The sequence below is a fragment of the Phocoena sinus genome, chromosome 18 (assembly GCF_008692025.1).
Source record: "Phocoena sinus isolate mPhoSin1 chromosome 18, mPhoSin1.pri, whole genome shotgun sequence".
Taxonomy (NCBI): Eukaryota; Metazoa; Chordata; class Mammalia; order Artiodactyla; family Phocoenidae; genus Phocoena; species Phocoena sinus.
In genome coordinates this window covers 77,951,786-77,975,877 of record NC_045780.1, presented here as the reverse complement: position 1 = coordinate 77,975,877, position 24,092 = coordinate 77,951,786, and the positions used below count along the sequence as shown (strand labels likewise).

The 24,092-nt window shown below is 52.1% G+C and overlaps 1 protein-coding gene across 1 annotated transcript in view; it reads right to left on the bottom strand.

The window, feature by feature from the left end:
* Positions 1-24,092, bottom strand: part of ARHGEF7 (Rho guanine nucleotide exchange factor 7) — a 126,376-nt gene continuing 102,284 nt past the window's right edge. Inside the window, 9 exon segments of the mRNA XM_032611759.1 lie at positions 1-2,455; positions 3,445-3,499; positions 3,774-3,873; positions 14,787-14,876; positions 17,116-17,209; positions 19,296-19,429; positions 19,432-19,519; positions 22,285-22,424; positions 22,613-22,691. Of these exon segments, the coding sequence (XP_032467650.1) occupies positions 2,333-2,455; positions 3,445-3,499; positions 3,774-3,873; positions 14,787-14,876; positions 17,116-17,209; positions 19,296-19,429; positions 19,432-19,519; positions 22,285-22,424; positions 22,613-22,691 (903 nt within the window). The 3' untranslated portion in view covers positions 1-2,332.

Below are 24,092 nucleotides of genomic sequence, written 5' to 3'. Positions count from 1 at the left end.
TGTCTGTAACATAAGAAAAATAGTTTAATAATGACAACAATGTAGCATGAGTAGTTGAGGCCAGGACACCGCCTGTGGCATTTCGTGAAGTGTCCCCACAGCTGTGAACGGGGACTCCGCGTGTCCGAGCAATGAGGGCGGGGCGTGGGGGGGGCATCGGGAGTCCACAGCGGAGGCGCACGCGGGCCGCAGCGTCCCACCGCAGAGCGCGTCCCAAGGTCGCGCACGCCTCCAAGCGCTTCCCGTCCCAGGCGAGGCAATGGCTTCGTCTCCTCATCCACAAAAGGTGGGAGCAGAGGTGACTCCGGCAGGCAGGTGGCCCCTTCCTGACGTCCCCATCCACCCCCCCCCCCAGCCCCTCAGAAGGTCACACGGAGAAACGGGTGCAGTCCATTTACGACAGGACAGGTTTTTAGAAAGAGCTGCTCAGACGCATCCTCTCTGCTCCCTCAAAAGCTTAGTCAAACCTTGGATCTACGGGAAGAAAAGGTAATGCATTACACAAGCATGTCAACGGTCACCCCTTCAGGAGAAGCGGTGCTAAAATCAATAGGTAAGGCAGGTTCTGCAAGAGCCCCGTCCCAGGATGCTGGCGGCAACACTGCCGTCACAAAGTGCTGGAGAGATCAGGTGATGAATGGTTCCTGAGTTAGAATTTGCTCGAGACAGCAAACTTCAGTACACTCGAACTGGACTGCTTCCCACTGCAATGTCTTACGCATCATCGAAAGATACTACTGTAAAAACAGGGCTTACCAAAAAACCCTAGAGACAATCTTTCCTGGCCCTAGCACTAATGAACACAGTGCTAAGTACAGGAAGTTGGCAGTTCTCGTAACAAGGTCGAGCGTGGGCAGTTCAACGTCGGGCCCCAGGCACACCCGCTGAGCAGGTAACGGCCGAGCCGGGGAGCCTGAGAGTAAGGCCGTGGGCCGAGGACCATGGGGGCCACGAAGACCGAGCCGCCCAGCTCGGGGACATCGGACGGTCCGACGCAGTGAAAGGGCACAGCTCACAGAGTCACGTCTGGTGCCATGTGGGCATTTCTGAGATGTCTCCGACGCAAGGTGCTGGGATTCTGGTTTTTAAAGACACGACACTTGTTCTCTGTGGTAAAAGATTATCTCACTTTAAAAACGGCCTCTTCCTAAGAGCAGGGGGCAGAGCACAGGAATCAGCTGGACCCGAGGCCGGGGCTATGGAGAGGACAGGCTTCCTCCTCTGTGTCCCCTGCTGTCTGGACACCGGGGTGGAGGTGGGACGGGGGAGGGGCACGTTTCAGCTCCCACCCCTTAGGGGAATCTCAGGTGTATATTGCTTCATCCTTGCTGAAACAGTGGAAACACTGCCTTTCCAGCGAGCACAGAAGGCCTGCCTGCTGCACCCAACGGGAGAGCAGGTCTCGGGGTTAGACCGGCCTCACACAAACCCCACCCGCAGGACAGCTCACCCTCGCGGGCTGCGGCGACGTGTAATAAATAACACACTTTATTTACAGGCTCTAGTGAGCTTGCTCTCTCAGGGGGAGGACAAAACAGGGCACCTGGCCAAGTTATTAGACCAGCCTACACGTCAGTCCCCCCCAGCGGGCTGGATACCCTCCGACGCTCAGGTGTCCACAAGAAGCGGACGCGTGCACACCTGTCGCTGGACACAGTGGCAGCAGACGCGATTCCTCGGGTCCGGGGCTGAGGCCCAGACCCCCGAGTTCAGCCAGAGTGCCGCACGCCAGTGACTGCGATACTGCTTTACCAGGAGGCTCTCCAGCGGGATGAAGGTGTCTCTGCAGGTACGAACAAGGTGAGTTGTTTAGGCAGACTGCAGTGGGAGGCGTTTTCGGAGCACTGCGGTGGCGGAGGACAGAGCAGGCATCTCCCAGAAACACCTGTGCGCTCTCCAGACTCTGCTTTCCACGAGTGCGTGAGCACGCGGCCCAGGGCACGGGACCAGAGAGGTTGGTGGAGGGAGACAGCAGCACAGGCGTCAGCCCCGACACAGCAACCACGGATACGCATTCAAAATGGAGCATTTACAGGCAACGTGTATGTAACATTTATATATATTCGGTCAAAGCCTGGAAGACCAGACGCAGCCACTGCACCGACTGCAGAACGAGGTACTGAGATGTTGAGAGGAAGGCAGTGCAGTCCGGCCTCGGCGCCGCACCTCACGCTGGTTCTTCAGGAACGCCACGGCCGTGATCAGCTGCAGCTCTTCTACGCACAGGAGGCAAGAGGACGCCCGTGCAGCCCTGCTCTGTGGTCCTGAGAGTCACTCGGGTGTGGTCACGGGGCTCCAGCTTGGTCTCGTAACCGGTCTTCGAGAACGTTCCTTAGAGGTTGGTCTCGTCCCAAGCGGGGTCGTTCATGTTCTTTAGAACCTTCCTCACCAGCTTTTCCAGGTCTTTGCGGGCTCTCTGCTCCTCCTCCAGAGACTTCTTCATCTTCTTGTTATCCTGTAAGTGAAGCAGACCAGCGGGTATTAACCGCCTTCAGTGCTGAAGCGGACCCCCTCCCCCAGGAGACTTGGGGCCTCACTGGAAGAAATCCTGGGCTGGGACCGCCCTGCGCGAAATCCTGGACCAGGACCCCCCAGTGTCTGATGGGCGCAGAGCTGCTGCTGGGCACCAAGACAAATCACAGACGGAGCAGGCCTAGGGCCCCCACTTGTAACTGTGAACAAGAGAATAAGTGAACGGCTGAAAATAACAGAAGGCACACCTCGCGTCCCTCCTACTTCCTTCCACGTCTGCGATGACCCGTCTACAGAGTTCTATAAGAAGGGGGGCAACAGAGACTGAGTGAGTTAGGACCTGTCACCCCCCGCACACACAGACGTATGCCGCTGCTGAGAACGAGGAAGCCCTCGAACGGGGACGAGAAAGTACGCGGACGGCCAAGGGCAGCTCGGAGCACATGGCTGGCGCGCCCGCCCTCTGCCCAGCCCAGGCCACGCCGTCCTCAGGCTTCTCCTCGGCCTCCCCTCCTCGGACACCAAAGCCACTGATACAAACAAGTAACGCACAAACACGCAAAGTACGCTTGGCTGGTTAGCCAAGTTTAACTGACTTTCTCATGTGGCTTCTCAAGAACAAGGACCATGTGTTTGTTGCACCAGAAAGCGGAAGAGAATGGTCACAGTGGGGACCTATCAAACTGTTTAACTAGATGGAATTTTAGATCTCTTGCCTGATTATTCCAGCAGAACCTGGGATGGCTTATGATGTCAAAAACAGTGCAGTGAAAAGAAAGCCACTTTGAAGATTCACTTCCTGGTCTATCACATTTACAGAAGACCAGCTGTTGTCCTGCTTCTGAAATCTGAATACTGAGAGTCAGGCTCTCTTTTCCGCATTACTGCGCTTATGGACAGCTGGATTCACTTCTAACGCCGTGTTTCCCTCTCTTCCCCCGTTAAAAGGATTAATGACGGACGACGACCCACCTGTCGTAACTCCTGGACTTCATCCTTTAGTGCATACACAGTGTCGACGAGACTCCTAGGCAGAAGAGAAGGCGCCCTGAACAAGGACCGGGTCAGAGGGGACGCCCGGAGCCTCCCCGGACGCACATGCTGCCCACCTGCCCTGCACGCCCAGGCCCTAGGTCCGGGGAGGCCCACTTCTGCGCACAGGGGCGCTGACCCCAGCCAGAAAGTCCCCAGCCAGTGCCCTGCACACCCCGGCCCTCCTGGAACCATCCTGAAGCCGGTGCCACCCCTCCCCCGACAACCCCCTTCCCCCGCCCGCTTTAAAGCACTGGAATACAGCTTACTTTTCTTCTATCACTGTCTGACCGTTACTTTTAGTTTCTTCAACTATAATTTTCTCTTCTTCCGGAAGCAAAACTTGTGGCGCAGATTCTTTGCGTGAACCTATCATCATTTAAAACAAAACAAAACACCCTCAGGTAAATACCATGGCAGAACTAAAAGGAGAACTTGACTATACAACACTACTTAATTATTAATATTAAATTCCAGGTGTTAATTCCAGTATGTTAAAAAATATATTTTCTAGGTAAAACAGGGAAGGGCAACTTTTGAAAACTCCCTCTACCTCTGTGTACTGAACCCAGCCTTCTTCATGCCTAAAGCATGACAGAGGAAAGGAAACATTAGCTTTCTTTGCCATTTATTAAGCTTCAGTTTCTTCATCTGGACCATGGATCTTTTAAACCCTGAAACCTTCAACAGAAGGTTCTGACCATCTTGCCCGGGATATTTTGGAGGAAATATTCGAACTTTTTAGGGATATTCGTATCAACCAAATTTTGTGCCATTTTATTCCAGGGATTTTACAAAGACCCATCGGATCATGCAGTAGACATATACCAACTGTTTATCAAGTCAATGAACTGGCCCTTATGACACGTAACTCCCCAGCAACGGCTAACAATGTTACAGCACATGGTTAAGAAAAGTGCATTTTATTACTTGGTTCTCTTACGAAAACTTTATTTACATTCCCTGGCATATAAACGTTTTTCCAAAAGGAAGGAAGTAAACTGTTTACAATATCAGAGGAATGTTTACGTCATTTAACCAAGATCCAGCACAAAAGCTTACCCAGGACAGTGGCCTGATAAACATTTACTGCAAAGTAAGTACTTCAGAAATTAACTGGGAAACCCAAACGTTATAAAAGGTGAAAAACGAGAATCCCATCTTATTTAAGGGTGCAAGGAAGAAAATAAACGTTTTAAAAGGTTATACTATACAGCACTAACATATATCACCTATATTTTTGTAAAATTACATCAGATGCACATTCGAGGAAGGACAGGACCCACCACAGACCCACTGCGACTGGTGTTGTGATAAACGCAGCTTTCCCTCCATTAAAATACGCGTGGCGTCGGATATAGGCTCATTCATCACGGAGATGGCGGTCCGGCTTGCTTGACCTTGTTTTTCCTGCTTTACCCTTACTCTGCCCTCCCAAGGGTCTGTCACATTGTAAGATGGCACTTGTGCATCCTCACGTCGTGGGGACACTGCGCGTAACACACGTTTTCAGGACAGGACTTAATGGTTTCACCAGCGTTTTACTCCAAGCTTACACTCCTCTGAACAGAACAGGGCTGGTGGTTACTGTCAAAGCCTGATGACAAGAGACTCATTCGATGCTCCTGACATCCAGAGAGCACGTCCGTCACCCCCAGGGCAGCTCATGACATGGAGAGGAGGACCGCCGTCTACCGGCCCCGGGAGCCTTCCCACATGCCCCCTGCGTCTGCAGGGCCCGGCTCCACCCCCGCCCCACAGGCTGCGAAGGCTGCTTGGACGCCGACCTCCTCCTCCTTTGCTGTCTCAGGCAGAGGAAACTTCAGCTCTGGGTGGGCAAGGACAATTCCACGTTACACAGTACGAACTTCTAGACAGATAAATAGGTACCTCACACCAGTAAAGGAAGGGCTTTATGCGTCCTGAGCAGAACTTCCGTATTATAATCACAGGCAGCACTTAGAATTCTGTCACAAGCCGTAACGAGCTGGCGTATCGGAGCATATCTGTACTGAAGTTTGTCGATTACTATTTCAAAGACGACCCTCCGCTAGTGCCTTCGTGTTCACACCGAGGTGCGGGCCCCCAGTAGCTGCAGCTCTGGCTGTCGGGGGAAGGGTGGTGCCCAGCTCACACCCCACCCAGCACGGTGACCTGCGCGGCCAGGGGGTGACTTCTCAGACAGAAGGCGACATGGGCCCACAAAGGGACACACCATGAAAGGCTTCGTCACGCTGACAGCCGTGGGCTGCTCCGGGGCCTCCGTGCGGGGCTGCGGGCACGGCGTCTCCCAGGCCTTTCTCAGTAAACGGGAAGTGCTCCTGGGACGTCTGGGCCGTGTGGGAACGTGCTGCTTGAGAAGGAAACGCGCACGTGAAACACACGACGGAGGAAAAGCACAGGGACGCTGCCAGGTGACGAATTCTGAAGGTCGAGAAATTCCTGCGCTTCCGACACAAACGCAAATGCTACCCGTGTTTTTATCAGGAAAAGTGAACTCGGGTTATTTTCCTTAAAAACAGACAAGGATTCCTAAAGATTCAGAGGTGTGTACCACACGGACGGACAGTGAAGGGGCCCACTTAGTTTTCCCTGTAAAGAGAAGCAGGCAGGTGACATCAGACCGCTTAGCGCCTGAGGGTTCCCGCTGTTACCTGCTTTGCGCCCAGACGTTGCTGTGTTACCGCCAGATCAAGAGCTACCCGTGGTGTATCTGTCACGTTCAGTTTCTAATACAACATTTCTTCACGTGAACTAGCTAAGGAGACAACAGGCTGGAAATGTTTTCTTACGTAACAGTGCTTTAGGGAAGACTAAGTTCCATGTCTTTCAATTACTTCTGCATCTTCTAGCTTCCTAGGCAACCTATTTACATTACGTGTTTGCAGCAGTAAATTCTTCAAATAACACATAAAATAGAATCACGAGGGACGTCCGCCCTGTGAAGCGCGGGTCGGAGCACAGCGGGCTGTCGTGCAGGGCCCGGGGCTGCAGGGACTCACTCTCACGGGTCCGTGGGTCTCGATACACTCGGGCCTGTCACCGATCCGCGGAGCCTCGATTCCACCACCCGTAAGAGAGAACAACAAAACCACCACCTCTGCAGAGCTGTTCTGGGGATTAATTTAAAAGCTGCATCTTATAGGTATGTTTTACCAGATGAGTTTGTACATATAAAAGCCTTACACTCCACTATGCGATGTGACTGAATCAGGGGAACTTATTAAACGTGTGGGAACTGGTTCAAGAACTGCCCAAGCAAGACAGACGTTGTTCTTATTTTTGCCAATACACTTAAAGCACACAAGGAGGCGACAAATGTAAGTATGAGAACGTTACGTTATAGACAGGATGTACTAACTGCTGGGTTCCTGAAACGTGCCACGGTGAAAAATGTCATTTATGGATTTGATGGTGAGCCAGGAGGCTTGTAAAGGAAGATTATTTATCAGCCTGAATAGAAATCCATGGGCCTCCTAGTTTCAAAATAACGTATTTTTGTAAAACAACTGAAAAAAATGGATAGTCTTTCAGTAAAACAACAAAGGAATATTCTCCAGCCAGGGTTATAAATAAGTTGACTATTTCTCTAAGAACAAAGTTCTAGAGAGTAGATAGATTTAACAAGCTCTCTCAAAGATCATTTTAGTATTTTTAAAGGTACCACAGCACCTTTTCTCTGAATTGGTTAGGTTGGAAAAACCATTTAAGAGCAGAACTACCAGAGACTGCTCTCTCACTTTACTTAAAATCCTCTAAAAGGGGCCGAGACACAGATGAAGTGTGTTCACGGATGTTCCAACACACTCAAGATCTGTGTTTCGCAAACTCTGTACTAAACACAAAGTTTTGTGCTTCCAAGAGATAACTGGGATTCTGCAACACGTAACTGGGAAATTCTGAATGCTGTAGCCACCTCCTGGAGATTCACAGTGCACACTTGGCGTACTGAAGGTTTTCAGGAAAAATACCCATTTAACTTGAATTCAGCATTTCCTAAGCTTGTCTGAGTGCTGAACTTCCCCTCCCCCCCCCCATCATCAATATTAACATTTTGCAGTTTTCTGGCTAACAGTTTGAGGAGTGCTGGACTGGCCTATAATCCCGCCTGTGTCTATGAATGAACGAACACACACACACACACACACACACACACACACACACACACACACACACACGAGTGCTGGGTGGCTCTGCTGTTGTTCAGGATGGGGATGAATACAATGAAATAATAATCATTAGCGCCAACCCAGCCGCCAGCGCCCGCTGACAGGGATGCCGCAGTTCTGCACTGCCACCAGAAGGGGCCGCTCTGTGCCCTCAGCTGGAGACGGAGCAGGTGCTGGGGGCCAGGAACTCACTCAGATGTGTGATCCAGAAGCTGCAGACACGGTCAGAACCCTGTCCTCTAAAACAATCACAGGTCGCCAGAGAACTGTGGACCTTTCGCTGAGAAACACAGACGCATGCAGCACTCCCACCTCCTGGACAGAGGACCTGCCCAGGCAGCAAGGGCCTCAACCCAAGGTGCCATTGTGGTGGTCAGCCTGCCACCCGGTGCCTCACCAGATGGCCCGCGGCTCTCACACCCAGGGCGCGTGCGGTGCGTCTGCCCTGCGAGGGGGCTGGCCTGCACTGAGAGCCTAAAGACAGGGTAGGTTTGTCAGGAGAGAACATCTGCTTATCTAGCCAGCGGTCCAGCACATTTGTAGCAAAATTCACATGACTTCTTAAATTCGTAATCTTTCTAAAGTCTGCATCTAATTATACTCAACAGAAACTGAAGTAACTTTCAGAATGAAACAAAATGTTACATTTAAAAAAAAGTCTACTGAGTAAAATCTCTCCGAAAGGCCACTTTGTTATTTATGGCTATGATAAGCTTCTAATTCATTTTTCTTAAAAAACAAAAACACGAGGACCCTCTTTAGAGAGGGATGTGCGTTTGTTTATCGTTTGCACCTTGTCCTGGCCCCATACCTGCCACAGGTACTTGTTTTCCTTTCATTCTGCTTTTCCTAGTCAGCTGGACATGCACTTTACCAAACAAAAATTAAAAACTGATCTCAGTCTCGGTAAGAAACATTCAAGTCGGGGCTTTTTTCCGTTTATGCACACGTCCCCACCCCCATCAAAAAAGAGAGAACTCTTCTTTCTGAAAACAGACATCCCAGTGATTGAAAACTTGTTTTAAAAAAAATTCGAGGGGAACAGATGAAATAAAAATATACAAAGAGTCACCTTGCATCGTCCAGAACACACTTAACCTAAGAAAGTGCAAGCTTTGCTATCAAGGCAGATAAAAGGTGTTCTACTGCCCGGCCTCCCTGTGGAAGAGGTTACATTCAAACAGCAAGCGTCAAGCTGCAAACTCTGCTACGCCCTCCGCCCCACATAACAAATATTAAAGGCCACAGGCTAGCAAATGCAAAATTTATTTCAACTGTACATAACAGATGTCTTTTTTTATATATATATAAAACAAACACTTCATTGCCATATGCAACCACAAACAATATGCATACTGTACAGTACAATGCAACATTCAGGTATACATCCCACTGAGTCTCAAACGGCAGTCACCCAATGAAAGTGGCTTTCCCGTTCACAAATAAAAAGCACAATATATAGATTTTTTTCAAGGTCTTATACCACTATATACAAATCACTGTGTTTTCGCAATTTTATGCAAAACACATAATTAATATAGCTTATATACTTGTGGCAAGCGTCAATTCAATGGGAACACCGTTTAGGCCATTTGCAAAAGCGCCTGGTAATGGCTTACACCTACCTTCTAGTTCAGATTCTTCACCCTTTCGTTATAATACTAACTGTACACATAGATATTACAGAATTGCATAAATGTAAGGTACTATTTCAGCATGACTAAAGTTCCACAGAAGTAGAAACACTGGCCTTGGGATGCCACATCACTACTGCCACATGAGAACTGTTTTCAAGCCAGTGGCACTAATACTTCCAACCAGGTCACAAGAGCTAATGGTGCCAGACATCAGAACAAATCCAAACAAACAAATAGCCAGGTGGTTATTCTGCAGTGATCTTAGCATCAACAAAAAAATCATCGTCAAAATGGCTTTAACCGGCACAAAAAGGAATGATGAGAAAATGTCAAAACTTTGGTGTACAGAATATCAACGAAAATGTCTCATCAGGACAACCCAAATGACACTTGGTGTTAAAGAGAAACCCAAGTGCAGCAGCTGTGGTGCACACAGCACATGACACGACAACCCAAACTCACTAAGGCATGGTCGAGGCGTGTAAGCCAACACACGTTATCACAGTCTCCAAGCAAACAAAAGACCCTCTACTGTGAGTATCAGAAAAGCTGCAATGTATTACTTGATGTGATATAAAGTAAAACAAAACGCTTCTAAATTCATTGCATGATATTAAGTACGTGAACCTTGGAGTTATCCTATTTCTCCCACAATCCCATTTGCTATTTGGCTGAACGTATATAAGCCCGTCTCTACCACGGGTGAATACTGGGCTCCGACGAATATTAAAAGATTGCTCCTCAACTTTCTTATTCATACTAATTGATACAAAAATTTGAAACCTCCAGATGGCATAAGTAGTTCAGTAGCCACCTGGGAACAACAGACAGACGTTTGGGTTTCCTGGTTTTCCTAACCACCTCCCTGCACGCAGTTCTGAGGGTGCCGGCTCCCTAAACAATGGGGGGGGGGGCCTCCTGCCGGGAAGGATGGAGGGCACCTTGGGCTGTGAGCAGTGGGACCAGCCCCCCGACACAGGCCGGAGCACAGCAGAGCCACTCTGTGCAGACAAGGTCAGAACACCGAACACATGGTTTTGGCGGGGGAGGTGTGGCGGGAGCAGAGGGTCCCGGCCACCCTGAAGGGAGGAGAAGATGTTCCTCCCACTTATTACGGCATCTCGTTTTCTGAAGCTGGTTTCAAGGAGTCCCTAACACACCACCTCTGGTCCCACCTGAACACCCAGCCAGGCGTGTGCGGGAGGGACCCCGCTCTCCTCTCCAGTGTGGACCGGGTGTGGACTGAGTGCTGCCACCGAATGCAACAGGGCGCATTCAGTTCTTTCTGAAGCAGAAATCGGTCTGAGGGAGGGCAGTGAGGTCTCCTTACAACGAAGCCCAGGGAAGCGGGGGGTCCCTCCAGATCTGAGACGTCCTTGCAAGTGAGTTATGTGGCAACTCAGCAGGTTTTCGGGCGACTCATAACCCCGTTACGATCAAGAGTGAGGGTGACGTTCCACCGGGGGCCATCAGGGGAGTCTCACGGCAGCTCTTGCTGAAAAGAAGCCATGCGCCCGTCGTGGGCCGTGAGCTCGGACGTGGATGCCGGGAGCACCGCCTGCTTGGGTCGGCACACCTACCGGCCGGACACAGCTTGACCCACGCGCTAGGGGGCTGGGCTCTAACCCTTCGCTGCAGCGGCACAGGCTTGCCACGTGCCTCTCAAGAGAAACTCCTCCAACTAAGGGAAGTCTGGCGTGGCGGCGCGTAGGGCCCGGCCCGCGGAGAAGCGGGGCCGTGGAGCCGGCCGCCTGTGGCGTGCAGACTCGCCACTAGTGCTCCCGCCCGGCCGGACCCCCACGCGCCGCCACGCCGACAGAGGCTCCTCGCGGCGCCCAGGGCCCTGGGGCAGCCCGGCACTCGGCCGTCTGATCTGGACTCGGCGCCCTCGGGGCACGGGTCGTCTTCTTATCTCTCCACAGCTACTGGGTCGCCGCGTCCAGTACACACACAAAATTACATCCCTGTACGGAAGGCCAGGGTCTCCTCCGTGTCGCTGGCACTTAGATCACAAACCTGTGTGGTTTCAGTATAAAATACAAAAGCGTTCGTACGGCTGTATCTAAAAAGAAATGAGACAGTTGCTACACTGAGAATAAAAAACCAAACCATCCGGAGACGTAAAGCCACCACTGCCCGCTGAGAAAGGACCCTCGGGTGCAGGCTGTGTGGGCACCGTCTCCTTCAACAGTCAGTAACTTGAGTGGATGCTCCGAATGGCAATTAAGCCGCCACAAAGTACAATGGGAAATATCAGAAACGCTCTCGAAAGTTGTTAAAATATCACATAAAAGAGACAAGAAACAGCAAGAAAACATCTAAGAAAAGCAGGCTGCGGTACAACAAGCATTGTTAAGATAAGCTCAGAAGTGCATTAGTTCTGGTGAGAGATATATGAGCAACAGCTCTTACGAGATGTAGAACCCATCCTGTAACTATGGGCTGTCCATATACTGTCATAGTCAGAGTCTTCCGAGAGGTCTGAAGGCTCCAAACGAGAAAGGCTGCTGCGACGACCCAGGGAGTCTAGACTTGACTGGTCGTCATCAGCCAAGACGTGATTATGCATCAGGTCAGTGCCTTGCCATGCTAAGACGGGGCGGGGTGGGAGTGGGACGACAGGGGGGTGGGGGGACAGGCAGAGGTGGGTGAGCGGGAGGACGGCAGGAAGAGCCACAACCGAAAACATGGAAACAAAAGCAAAAGGTGATGGGAAGAGAAGGGAAAGAGAAAATACTGTTAAAAAACGGCAACAACGTTCATTTCTCCTTATTTATGGCTGGGTTTTATTTACGAACTTATTAATTAGCACAACCCTTAGACTAAAACTAGACCAACTATTATTTAAACAAACATAGGTCACGAGTCTGTTTCCAAACTGTTCCTTTTTAAAGCTACTGCTATTAAGCCCTCACTTACGAAATCTTTTACAAATTAAGCCCATGTTCACAAGCAAATTCTAAAGACATCTGACAAGTAACCAATTCTGCTACACATTCGATTAACAAAGAGTCTCACTTGGGACACTTGTGAAAGGGACCGTTCATGTGTTTAATGCGGATCTACTGAATGCAGAATACTTTCCAAGGATTTCTGGTGGACTTCTTCAGCTGTCTCTTCGCCAGACTTGAAATCACCAGAAGCCATCTTAGCAATGGGGGTCGAAACTTACCTTGTCACGTTGTAGTGACTGAGAAAACTTCAGGCGGAGACCAGGGTTACACAGGCCCCTTCCCCCTCGCTCCCCTTTCCCGCCACCCCAGGGCGCTCACCCCCACTCAGCCAGGGGAATGGACATGGCGGGGAGACACGTCTGCTCAAACGCCATCAACCCGGACGCAGACCCTCCCGCTGCCATGAAGGGAGACGTGAACAGGGAATGCCCCTGTGTCAAAAGCAGGACGGCAGAAGGAAGTGGGCACCAAATGGGAGAAGAGGAGTGAGCCCATGAGTGGCTGGTGACGTGAGCAGTGATGCTGGCCAGGCGGCCGCGAGTGGGACGCGCAGGCTGGAACGGGCCCGCGGAGGGGCCGGAGGACACACACGCTTGATGGGAACCAGGGATGGCTCAGCACAGCAGCCACGGGCTCCGTCCTGTTCCTGCTCTGGGCAAAGTTAAACCCATTCCCAAACCAAAACAAGAGCGAGCAGTGGGCTCGGCTTGTTTTCTTCGACTACATCCCTATGGTCCTTGGGGAGGAAATCAATACTAAAGGTGTCTGGATGGTGAAGGCTTCTTGGCATCCAAACATATACTGAACAGAACTGAGCTTTAGGTGAGATAATATCGTCCCAACTGTTCTTACTATGCATTTAATATGGACAGAGCTGCTCTGGGGTCAGATGCACCTGACCCCATCTCTAGATTCTTAGGTACACTACCTGTCCAACATAAAGGACCCATTTCCCCATCCTACCTGTTCCTGAGAACGTTCAGTTTAAGGTCATCTATGACTGTAAGACCTCTGAGGCCCCAGAGTGGTTAGCCCATAATATCAGTGAAAAACAAAAAACACTGTATTGTCCAGTGCTTTTCTTGCATAGAAGTGGAAACACATAACACAGGCAACGCGATGAGACCTGCACACACCAGGGCCACAGGAGAGCAGGGCCCCGTCTCCTGGATGAGGCAACGCAGCTCACACAAAAGCTCACACAAAACTCACATCACCAGGTCGGTTCACCTGAGATGGCCCGGTTAAAATTTTATTTCAAATAGTTGAAGTGGAGATGAATAATTTTTAAAAAATCTCAAATTCAAAACCCAAAGAACAATGGCCACATATAGCCTATTACCTAAAAATACAATCTCTTAACAACTATAGGAAACTGTAATATCGTAAATGACAAATTACTGCTCCGTCACCTGCAGGCCCTTCCATTCCTCTCCTGCTCTGCTGACTAGTCACTACAAACAGGCGTCTTCACCAGACGGAGGACGGACCGAAAGTCCTAACATCACAGGTGGGACACGTCAACTACTAGCCATGAAGAAGTTTCTAGATCATCTGCAGATTCAGCCGGGGTGAAGCCCGCTGGCCCTGTCCTCATACCTGTAGTCAGCTTTAACGGAAGCTCAAGCGCTTGTCTGTCCACCTTTTCTTTTTCTCCCCATCACTGGTTTACACCAGACGTGACACTGAGTTGAACCACCACATTGCAGGTGGTGCCAATGAAGTGAGTTGAGCAATTTGCCAAAAGTCAAGGTGGAAAGGAAACCCAAAACACAAACTCTAACAGAAACCAGTTTTCATGCCAGAAGTAATATATGTCATCCAGTTTGAAAGAAAGGGAGGGAGGGGAAGGGAAGCTCAGCCCCTTTTCTCCTGGACAAACCACATCCTGACTACATCTGCTGCAACCACCCTGCACTCCACTCTCAAATGCTGCGGAAGTTTCAAAAAAAACAGAGTCCGTCTTTTTAGTGTTCACACAACAGATTAAGATTTTTTTCACATCAGACATTATGCGTAAGATGCAGGTAAACTCAGTGGTACTGAAATCTACCCGATATCACTGGTGTGTCTACTTCAAAAAATTTTTAAGTGCAATCATTTTTTAAAAGTTGGGGAGGGCTAAAGGAACTCTTACTCTAGGCTTGTATTTTTGACAACTCTAAGGAGCAGCCCCCCCCCCCCCCCCCACCAAACTCCAGTACCACACCCGTAGGGTAAACAGCTTAAACAACTGAGCTGAGCGAGTCCCCGCTGTCTTCCAACCCGAGGGAGCTTGATAAACTCTGGCAGTGCCCTACACTTGCAGGTTTCCCAGCAGAACCTTCTCTAGAAACCAGTTGTTTTACTGACAGCTCAGATCCCTTCCCTTGACTGAGGGACGCTAGGCCGGGCCCCGGAAGCGCCCTCACCGGGGACCACACCCACGAGCCTGCCCAGGGCCCACAGCTGTGTCCTTCAGGTCGTGATTCTAAAAAGCAAAACAAACCCCCAGAGTCCCAGCGGGTTCCCACGACACTTACTTGAGTTGAGCGTCTGCCGCGTCTTGGCGCTGGTGCAGTAAGCCTCGATGACCTTCAGAATCTGGGCATCCTCCTCCAGCGCGGCCGTGCCTGCAAGGGACACGCAACCCATCACAACCCAGAAGTGACAAGTGCAGTTAACCGGACACGCAACCCATCACAACCCAGAAATGACACGTGCAGTTAACCGGACAAACACAAATCATCAGCTCAACCAACGACGGTGACAACTAACAATCCCTCCTTTTGTTTTCTCGCCAGATAAATGTTCTCTGATATTCACAAGACAGTCATATTCAGAAGGATTTTTATTTTTTTACCTGCAACATATCTGGCAAAGGGCTAATATCCTAAATATACATACAAGTTGTCTTACTAACCCACAAGAAAGATAGTATCCCCCATCCTGAAAATGAGAAAAGGCAAGAAATAGGAACAAACAATTCACAAGAGAACAGTCAGAAAGAAAAAAATGTTCCTTCTCACCAAGAAAAGAAGTGAAAATTAAAACTACATATCATGTTTTCACATGTCCGCCTGACAAAAATCAGAATGCCCGAGAATTCTCAGTGTGGACGCGGATATCAGAAAGGGCAAGTTCCCTCCATCCTCATCTGGGAGGGGGGAGTGAAGACAGGTATGAGCCCCCGGCAAGGCCATTTGACCCTACTTACCAAAGGCTTTAAAGTGAGCATCTCCTCCGATCCACAAGTTCCTACTAGAGAGTTAATCTAGGACACTCCAGAGCTCTCCCGTAAACTGGGCTCCAGACCCGGCTTCCTCTGCACTCGAGAGGCCACGTGCATGGAGCGTGCAGCCCGCAGAGCAAGGGCCCCTAGAGGTCCTGGTACCGGGCGCAGACCCTCACACCCAGCATAGTTCATACCATCCTGTGGTTCAACTCTGCCTTCTGCTTTATTAGACTTTTCTGCATCTTCTAAGATATTACTTAGAATATATTTTAAAAGGCTCAACTACTCTAACAAAAAAATGTGGGAAGAATGGAAGACTAAACTATTTATAAGCTGTATCAAAAAGCCTGCACGCCATCGTACGATATAGACACACACGAGGCGGGCCGCACGCTCGCTGCTAAGAGTCAGCGTCAGCACAGAGAGCTGAGGGGCGGCTGAAAAGCCGACTTCAATTCCGCTAACTGGGACCGGCCGTTAACGGGTTTCCGCAAGAACAACGTTTAACTAGTCTCGCTCCAGGACACGCTGGGAGGTAATGTCCACAGGCTGGGCAGGCCGCTCCCCTCTGCCAACAGGAGGGCAGCCGCATGAGTGACGCTGCCTGTCCCGCTGATGCAGGCAGACCGCCATCTTCAGACATGGGTCAGCACGCTCACAGCACGCAAAGCGCAGCGCCCACGCACAGAAGGCGCCTGGCAAGCGCTGGGGGTGAAGGCCCACCAGGCTGGCTCAGAGCTGCACATGCGGAGCTGGTGTCCACCCCCGGCCGGACCCTCTGCACAGGTGGACCCTCCACACGGGGGTGCTCGGCCTCCCCCGCTCCATAAGGTGTCCCGCAGGTGCGCTCAATATCTGAGGAAGTGACCAAGTAACCGCAGGACAGCAGGACGAGCGGGGCTGTGGCAGGGGACGTCAGGTGGCCCGGCCGGAGGGAGCTCACCCGGGAGCAGCCTCCGGGCCATCCCTGCGCCCACTTCCCCAGGGCCACCATGACCCTTGCCAAGGACGGCGGGGGGGGGGGGGGGGGGGGGGGGGGGGGGTCCCGCTTGCCGCCACTGCACCAAGCCGCCTCCTCCTCGGGGTGACGCTGGCTACTCGGCTCCAGTCTAAAAGCCTTCTTCTGGAAATGAATCCCCAAAGGCTCCCAAATGGGTGTGGGCAAAAGGAGCAAAGGTCCGGAAAGTCACAGAGCCCCGTGGCAGTTCTCAGGGCCGGGGGAGCTGCAAAGGCGGCCCGCAGAGCCCCTCCCGCCTGCCGCGCCGGGTCGCTCTTGCCACGCAACCACGCGGGAGGCCGAGGACCTGGAGGCGCCGTCCACGCTGCCCACGGCATCTCCAGAGTCCTCACAGAGCACGGGGGCCCTCCGAGCACAGGGTCGGTCCCACGGCGGAGACCCGCAGCCGCCGCCCAAGCCAGGGTAACCCCGGGTCGAGGGGCCCCGCAAAGAGGTCCACCCAGGGAAGGCCCACCCAGGGGAGGCCGGGCGGGTCCCTCGGACCCGCACCTCCCCCGCTCCAGCTACGTCCTTTAGAGGGGACCCTCAGCTGGGCCCTGGCTCCTGCGTGCGGCCCTGGAAAGCCCGGCGCCTTCCCGCCCGCGCACCGAGAGCCCCGCGTCCTCGCAGGTATACTCACTTTTCCTCAGCGCAAACTCCTCGTCCGAAGGCTTCCGCTCAGGCTTGCGCTTGGGGAGCAGCTTTTTCATGGTCTTGGGACTCTTGCTGAGATCCTGGGGAAGCAAAGGGGGACAGGCTGACAGACCCCAAAGGTAGGAACTTACGCGGGTCCGCGAGGAGGGCCACTGTGAAGGTGTGAAGCAGCAAACACTCCGGCACCGCGGGGGCGCCTGCTCCCCTCGAGCTCTGACCGTTCTTTGCCGGCTGCTGAGCATCATCTACAGCCAACAGGGCGCAGACTCTGATAAGAACCCTCGTGTCACCTGGATCCGGGGTCACCGGGAAGACAGCCACGCCTGGCTTGGAAAGGCCAGCTGGCCGAGGCCTGCGCAGGGAGCTGCGCGCTGCTAACTCTGGGGCAGGCCCCCCCCCGCTGCAGCCAACCAGCCAGAGAGGGGCAACTAAGGCCACCATTAAAAGAAAGGCAAGTAAACACAACTCCTTCAGGAAAGCGTCTGAAGCCTCAAGGGAGAAGAAAAGGGTCTAAGAGCAGCCCACGGGCTCGAGGGCAGAGGCGTGCAGAAGACAGAGCCCCGCTCGCATTCCCACCGCCCAGAGCTACGTTCACCGCCTCAGGGTCTACCCCTCCCCCGCAACACAGCGCCTGAAACCCCCCCACCCCCCCGCGAAGGGGAAGGTGAAGACAGAGCAGGCCCAAGCCCAACGCGGTGGGCAAGGTTTTGACTGTCAAGCGTATACTGAATTTTCATGTCAGGAAAGGCTAACTTCTGCATCATTTAAATTATATAAACCACTGGTGAACCTTACGATGAGAATCCAAGACTCGGAACATGACTCGTGCTATGGGATGGATCAGACTGAAAAGCAGAGAGAACAGAGCCTGAGTTTTTAAGGTGTCTCTTCAAAATCTTCCCCGTGAAAACGAAAATTTTAAAGCTCCTGAAAGTGCAGCAGAAATCAGTCCCTAAAGAGGTGAAGCCAGCACGTGTCCTGTGGCTTCCCAGAGTCCTGGGCAACGGAGGTGAAGCCAGGCAGAGCGCCCACTTGGCAGTGCTCTGTTCGGCCTCTCGTCTGTGACCACTTTCCACCAGGCGGTCTGCGTGCTCAGCACACCGGACATGCTCACGGCCACACCCCTCCACGCCTTCCTCTCCCTCCTCCGCCCCACTCTCCCTCCCCAGCAATGAGATCACCAGGGCTTGCCCACACGCCTGCAACACAGACATCAGCACTCTTCCAGGAGCTGCCAGGGCGAGGAACGCTCCGACCTGGGCACAGGACACCCCGCCAAGGTACACGTCACAAAAACCAAAATTCATTAACAGAAACATAAAGGATTAACTATAACTTACGTTGTACTCTTCTATAGATCTTAAAACACCCAGGGCTGCCAGCGAGCACGGAGCGGGTGTCTGCTCCAGGGCCTCTGCAAATGCAGCCTCGTGGACGCGCAAAGGCTCACACCAGGCTCACAGCCAGGCCACGCCCGCCACACTCACAGCCACGCCTATGGTAACCAAACTCCACTCACACTCATTTCACACCATCACCAGCTTCCTCAAGGGCAGATACTCCTGGACCCTACTTCTCGAGTCCCCTGCCTTTCTCATCAGGGCAGGGAGGGAACAGCAGACACGTGCAAACACTGTCCGAGTGGAGGAGAGCGGGTGCGCTGTGACCACGCCACGAGGAGCGCTGCCCTCACCCACCCCTTCCCCGTAAACGTTCCCTCCGCCTTACACAGGTGACCAGACGCAGGGTTCCCGGGCAAGAGCTCAAGCCTGACAAGGGTCACACGGTGTGGCGGAGTGGCACGCACACAGTGAGCTGAGACCCATCACAACCAAGTTCAAAGTTCTTTCAGCGAGAGGCCGGGAGGCCCACGCGAAGCCTCCCAGCTCCGTGGCCTCTGGGCAAAGGGAACGGAGGTCAGGTGGGCACAGAAACAGCTCCTCCGTGACGGGCACAGAGAGGGCCCCGCCATGAGGGTCTCCCCAGGGCTCCCGGGACCACAGGAAGGAGTGACAAGAGAACAAAGGCAGACCCTTCACAGTTCTGAAGAGGCCGATCTGCTTTATGTCACAGACACAAACACGGGATGGCTCACGTTTCTGAACTCCCTGGACTGAAGCAGGGAACGGCCGAAGTAACACGCCCAGCCGTCAAGTCGGGGCTCACCTCCTTGTAGCAGAGAGCAGCTGAGGGCCGGAGAGGGGGTGCAGGTCGCAGGCAGCTCAGGCTCCAGGGCTTGGGGGTTTTCGGAGGCTCCAGGGGCCCCCAGTTGATGGTGGTGTGTGGAGTGCCGTGGTGCGAGGGTGAGGCAGGCGTTGGTAGGCGGGCGTCAGTGGCACGGGCTTGCTGTCCGCATGCTTGCTGGACGGGGTGACCGAGTGGGAGGGGAGCTGCGCGGGGCACAGGGCGGGAGAGAGCAGAGACACCGTTCAGTGTCAGGGGAGCCCTGAGCAAACACACCCGGCCCGCCAAGATGCCCCCGCTGGGGCAGCCCCAGCCTGTGGGCAGTGCTCTGGACTCTCCAGGTGCTCAGTCTCTGGGCCACTTGGGTTGAGCGGGGAGCCGCCGTCCTGCGTGCTGCTCCAGGCCGCAGCTGAGCTGGGGTCAGGAAGCAGCGGGGCGCTGGGGGTCCAGACCCGGAAATTCCACCCACCACCTTTAACTGCCATGGACTCACGTTTGCAAAAAGGTATTTCATTTAGTACAGATACCAGAACTGTATGACAGAACGGGCATTCCCTGCACTGAGAATGTGATTATGGCGAGGGTAATGATTACCTCCCCAGCTGTATTACTCACTGCCTGGTGATTCAAGGGTGGCCAAAACTAGGGCCTGATCCCTGTTTTTGTTTTAAAAAAAAAAAAAAAAAGCTCCTGGGACACAGTCAAGCCTATTCCTGTCAGTGGCTGCTTTTGTATTACAAAAACAAACTATAGGGGCTTCCCTGGTGGCGCAGTGGTTGAGAGTCCGCCTGCCGATGCAGAGGACGCGGGTTCGTGCCCCGGTCCGGGAAGATCCCACATGCCGCGGAGCGGCTGGGCCCATGAGCCATGGCCGCTGAGCCATGGCCGCTGAGCCTGCGCGTCCGGAGCCTGTGCTCCGCAACGGGAGAGGCCACAGCAGTGAGAGGCCCGCGTACCACAAAAAAAAAAAAAAAAAAAAAACAAACTATAATTGTGACAGAGACCATATTGCCTAAAAACCTCCAATATTTACTGCCTGTCTCTTATTAGAAAAATTTTGCCAATCCCTGGGATAAAACATTTTCTCAGAAAAATCAGCTTTAATCAAAACAAAGTTATATAAATCTAATTTCTCAGAAGGACCTTATTAATGGGGTTTATATTCCTAGGAAACCCAAAAGTATTCCATCCCACTGACAACTAAGTAAGAAAATGTTAAATAAAATAAATAACATTCAAAATTAGCTAAAGAACTCAAATTAGCCGAAAACAATACAGTACGCTTAACGGGAGAAGGAGCTGAGTGGTTCTGTGAGCTGGAAACCTGAGTGAGGTCATCATTCGGAAGAACTGAACAATACCTGAAAAACAGGCTAAAGGGAAGCCCAGGCTCCAGCTGAGGCTGGTGTCCAAGGACAGAAGCAGAGGACTCTCTGCAGTGACCACACACCTGTCCTGGGTGTGTGTGTGTGTTGTAACGTGTTAATACAACCACTACAAAATAATTTTTTCAAACTAAATAATTCACAAAAGGAGAAAATTGCGCAAAACATCCCTTCTAGCAATGTCACGGTAAGTAACATTTGGTTTTATTTCTCCTTGCTTATAAAAGTCAAGAGAGGTAGCTTTATGCTAAAGTTAGAGTATTATTCAAGCTGGACACAGCAATCACAGGGAGAACACAGACACCCCCAGAGAGAACCTCCGTAAGAAGAGCACACACAACACTTGACAACCCTGCGTGTGGGGCACAGCGCCCTCCAGACAGCGGGGCTGTAACTCCCTTGCCACTATGTGACAAGAACAGGAACGAGAGCGGCCAGCGTCCCGATACACAGCACAGTATTACTTGATGTGACGTTATAAAGGTTAGTTTCAGGCTGTTACAGACAATCTGAGCGAGAAGGCACTTCCCTTTTCCTTATAAACACACACGTGGACGCACATATGTCCTCGGGATAAATTTAGTCCCGTGAAAGCTAAGCATCTTTCATATTTTTTAAAAGTATGGAAAAGTTATAAATGGTGGAGCCACTCAAAATGAAACATCAGCTGAAGCAAATGAGCAGTTTTAACCCCCAAACTGTTGAGAAATGGCCTAAGACACTGCACCTGTGCCCAGCACGCTGCGCCATGGCCACCGTCCCTGAGCCAGAACTTTTCAACCCCAAGGATGGCGACCACAGGGGGTAGAAAACTCCCAGTAAAGATCGTCACAGGCTGGCAAGGATGGCAAGAAGAACCCACCAGCCAGAAATGCTGTGAGACCCTAGTCATTTGTAGGAAGGTTCTTGCCTGGTTCTTCATATTATCTGGTAAAGATGATGAATGATCCGATGATTCAATACCAGCATCTTCAATGCCAGTAAAGAGAAGTTTCAAACACTGACACTTTGGTGCTGATGTATCTTGAAATGTTTAAGTATCTAAAAACTTAAAGAGCTATTGAGCTTTTCTAAAAGTAGAAGATACAGATTTCTTACAATCAAAACAATGAGTCAAAAATGACATGTCAATGCCTTCAACACGAATCTGGTCCTTTTTGTCATCGTAAGTATTCACTGTTTGTTTTTTTTTGATGGAACATAATAAATACAATTAAAATGCTCAGAAAAGCCCTCTATGGACCAGTGGCTCTCAGGCTTTTGGTTGAAACCAACTTAGGCTACACGACCCACTCTGAGCAAGGCAGCTTCCTAGCCAGGGGCCATGAACCGTGTGTGTGTGTGTGTGTGTGTGTGTGTGTGTGTGTGTGTGTGTGTGTGTGTGTGTGTGTGTGTGCGCGCGCGCGCGCGCGCGTAGCGATTCACCATCCACTGGCAATGAGCAAGTGCTTGCAGAGAAACACAACGCACATGTGCTTTCCTGACCCAGAGGCTGACTGTGCCTTAAAGCACTTGATCACTTGCTGGCAACCGAACCCAAGGCTGACCCCGGAGTCTGGAGGCGGGAGAGGGACGGGGGCCCTTACGGTGTGAGACGGCACAGAGTGAGGCTTAATGGTGGGGTTTCCCGCAGACGTGACCTTCGTCTGCTTCTGCAGATGGTCCACCCACTCGTGCAGGTCCTGCTGGTTGCTGCAGGACACTAAGATCCGCTCAATCATGCTCCCTGGAAGAGAGAAACACAGCTGAAACGGGGAGCAGGCGGAACACACACACACGCACACGCGCACACCCGAGGAGGGCCAACAGCGCTGCTGTGTCAGCCCCCTGGAAGGGTCGGCAAGGGCCTGCACACAGAGGGCCAGCTGCCTGGTCACCCGGACAGAGGGCATCCACAGAGTCTGTGCCTATCACCTGATATTTCAAATGCATTTCTATGATTTTCACTGTCCTCAAGCTTTGTGATTGTCATTCCTGTCGTTGGTAGCTTTCCCTAAAAAAAGACCCCCCCCCCCAAAAAAAAACAATTAGTGCTTTTCTAGTAAAGAAGATACCATTAATAAAGTAAATATTAAATGATTTTAGAAATGGCAGAGGAACTGTCTCTGTAAAGCAAAAATGCTCTTTTGTTTGTACCGAATGCATGTACAATACGAACCTCTATCTCAAACAAGAAATCGTAACACTAGAATCAAGAACTGAGCCAGCAGAAAGGTACAGGGCAGCAAACCAGAAAAAAAAAAATTTCATCTGATGGGTTACTCTAAACATCAACAGCAGGACACAAAAACATTACACATCATGATAAAAAAACTAGAGTCTACAGTGGCTATTTTAAATGATGTTCTTTATGCAAAGGAAGCACAGATTTGCCTTAAAGAAATGCAGAGGAAGTTCCACGTCTGAAAGCAAAGTAAGGAGGAAACTGGAGCAAGAGGAACTGTACGGTAGCTGTGCGTGGTCGTCACCAGACAGGAAGTCGAGAGCTGTGCTGAGCGCTGCACGAAATGCAGAAAAGAGCAGCCAGCCCATCCGCTCTGACAACAGAGGGCCTGGGGAGGGGAGCGGGAACGTCCACGGAGAGGGGCCGGAAATGGGCCGGAAGGGACCAGCACAAATAACAGACACACCACGGAACGCGGTGGCCAAGCAAGTCCTCAGGGAAAGTTTCTCCCTGAGGACTGGGGCCAAGCCGCCCCCAAGAAGCAGGACTCTCGGTGGGGTGGCGGTGGGAGTCCTGCCCTGCAGGGGGCGCCGGCAATGCCACGGACCACAGGGCTCCTGACGTCTACGGGGCGGGGGCCAGGGGTGACGCCGAGCATCCCACGGGGCACGAGGCGGTCTCCCCACCCCTCCCCTCCCGAGACAGGTATCATCCAGGCCACGGGCCACCGGGGCTCAGCAGGCGGGACAGGGTAGCACCGGCGCAGCCGTGGTTAGATGCAGACACTGCAGACGCCCTTCCAAGAGTCCTAAGGCACAGGGGTGACCAACAGCTCCGAGAACGCTCCAGGAAACAGAGCTGCAGGGCTGCATTCAGCGCGGCGGCAACCCCGGCGGACAGGACGTGCTCACTGTTGCTGGATGTAGCGCTTTTTAACATCCCTCAGAGCCAGAAATGAATACTGACAGTACATGGACCGTGGGTCACAGCACTTGGAGAGAAAGCCCCCAGGAACCCGTGCACAGGGCGGGAGAACAGTGCTCTGCTGGTGGCATGTCAATGCCAACATCCTAGGGGCCTAAGCCCGTCCCAGACGGCAACCTCAGCTCCTGCAGGTCAAAGCAGGGCCCCGACTCAGCCTCCTGGGTGTACAGCACGAAGCTGGAGAGCACTGATGGAAAAGGACCAAGGCCACTTAAAGCGGGAGCCGCCAGTTTGGGGGAACCTGAG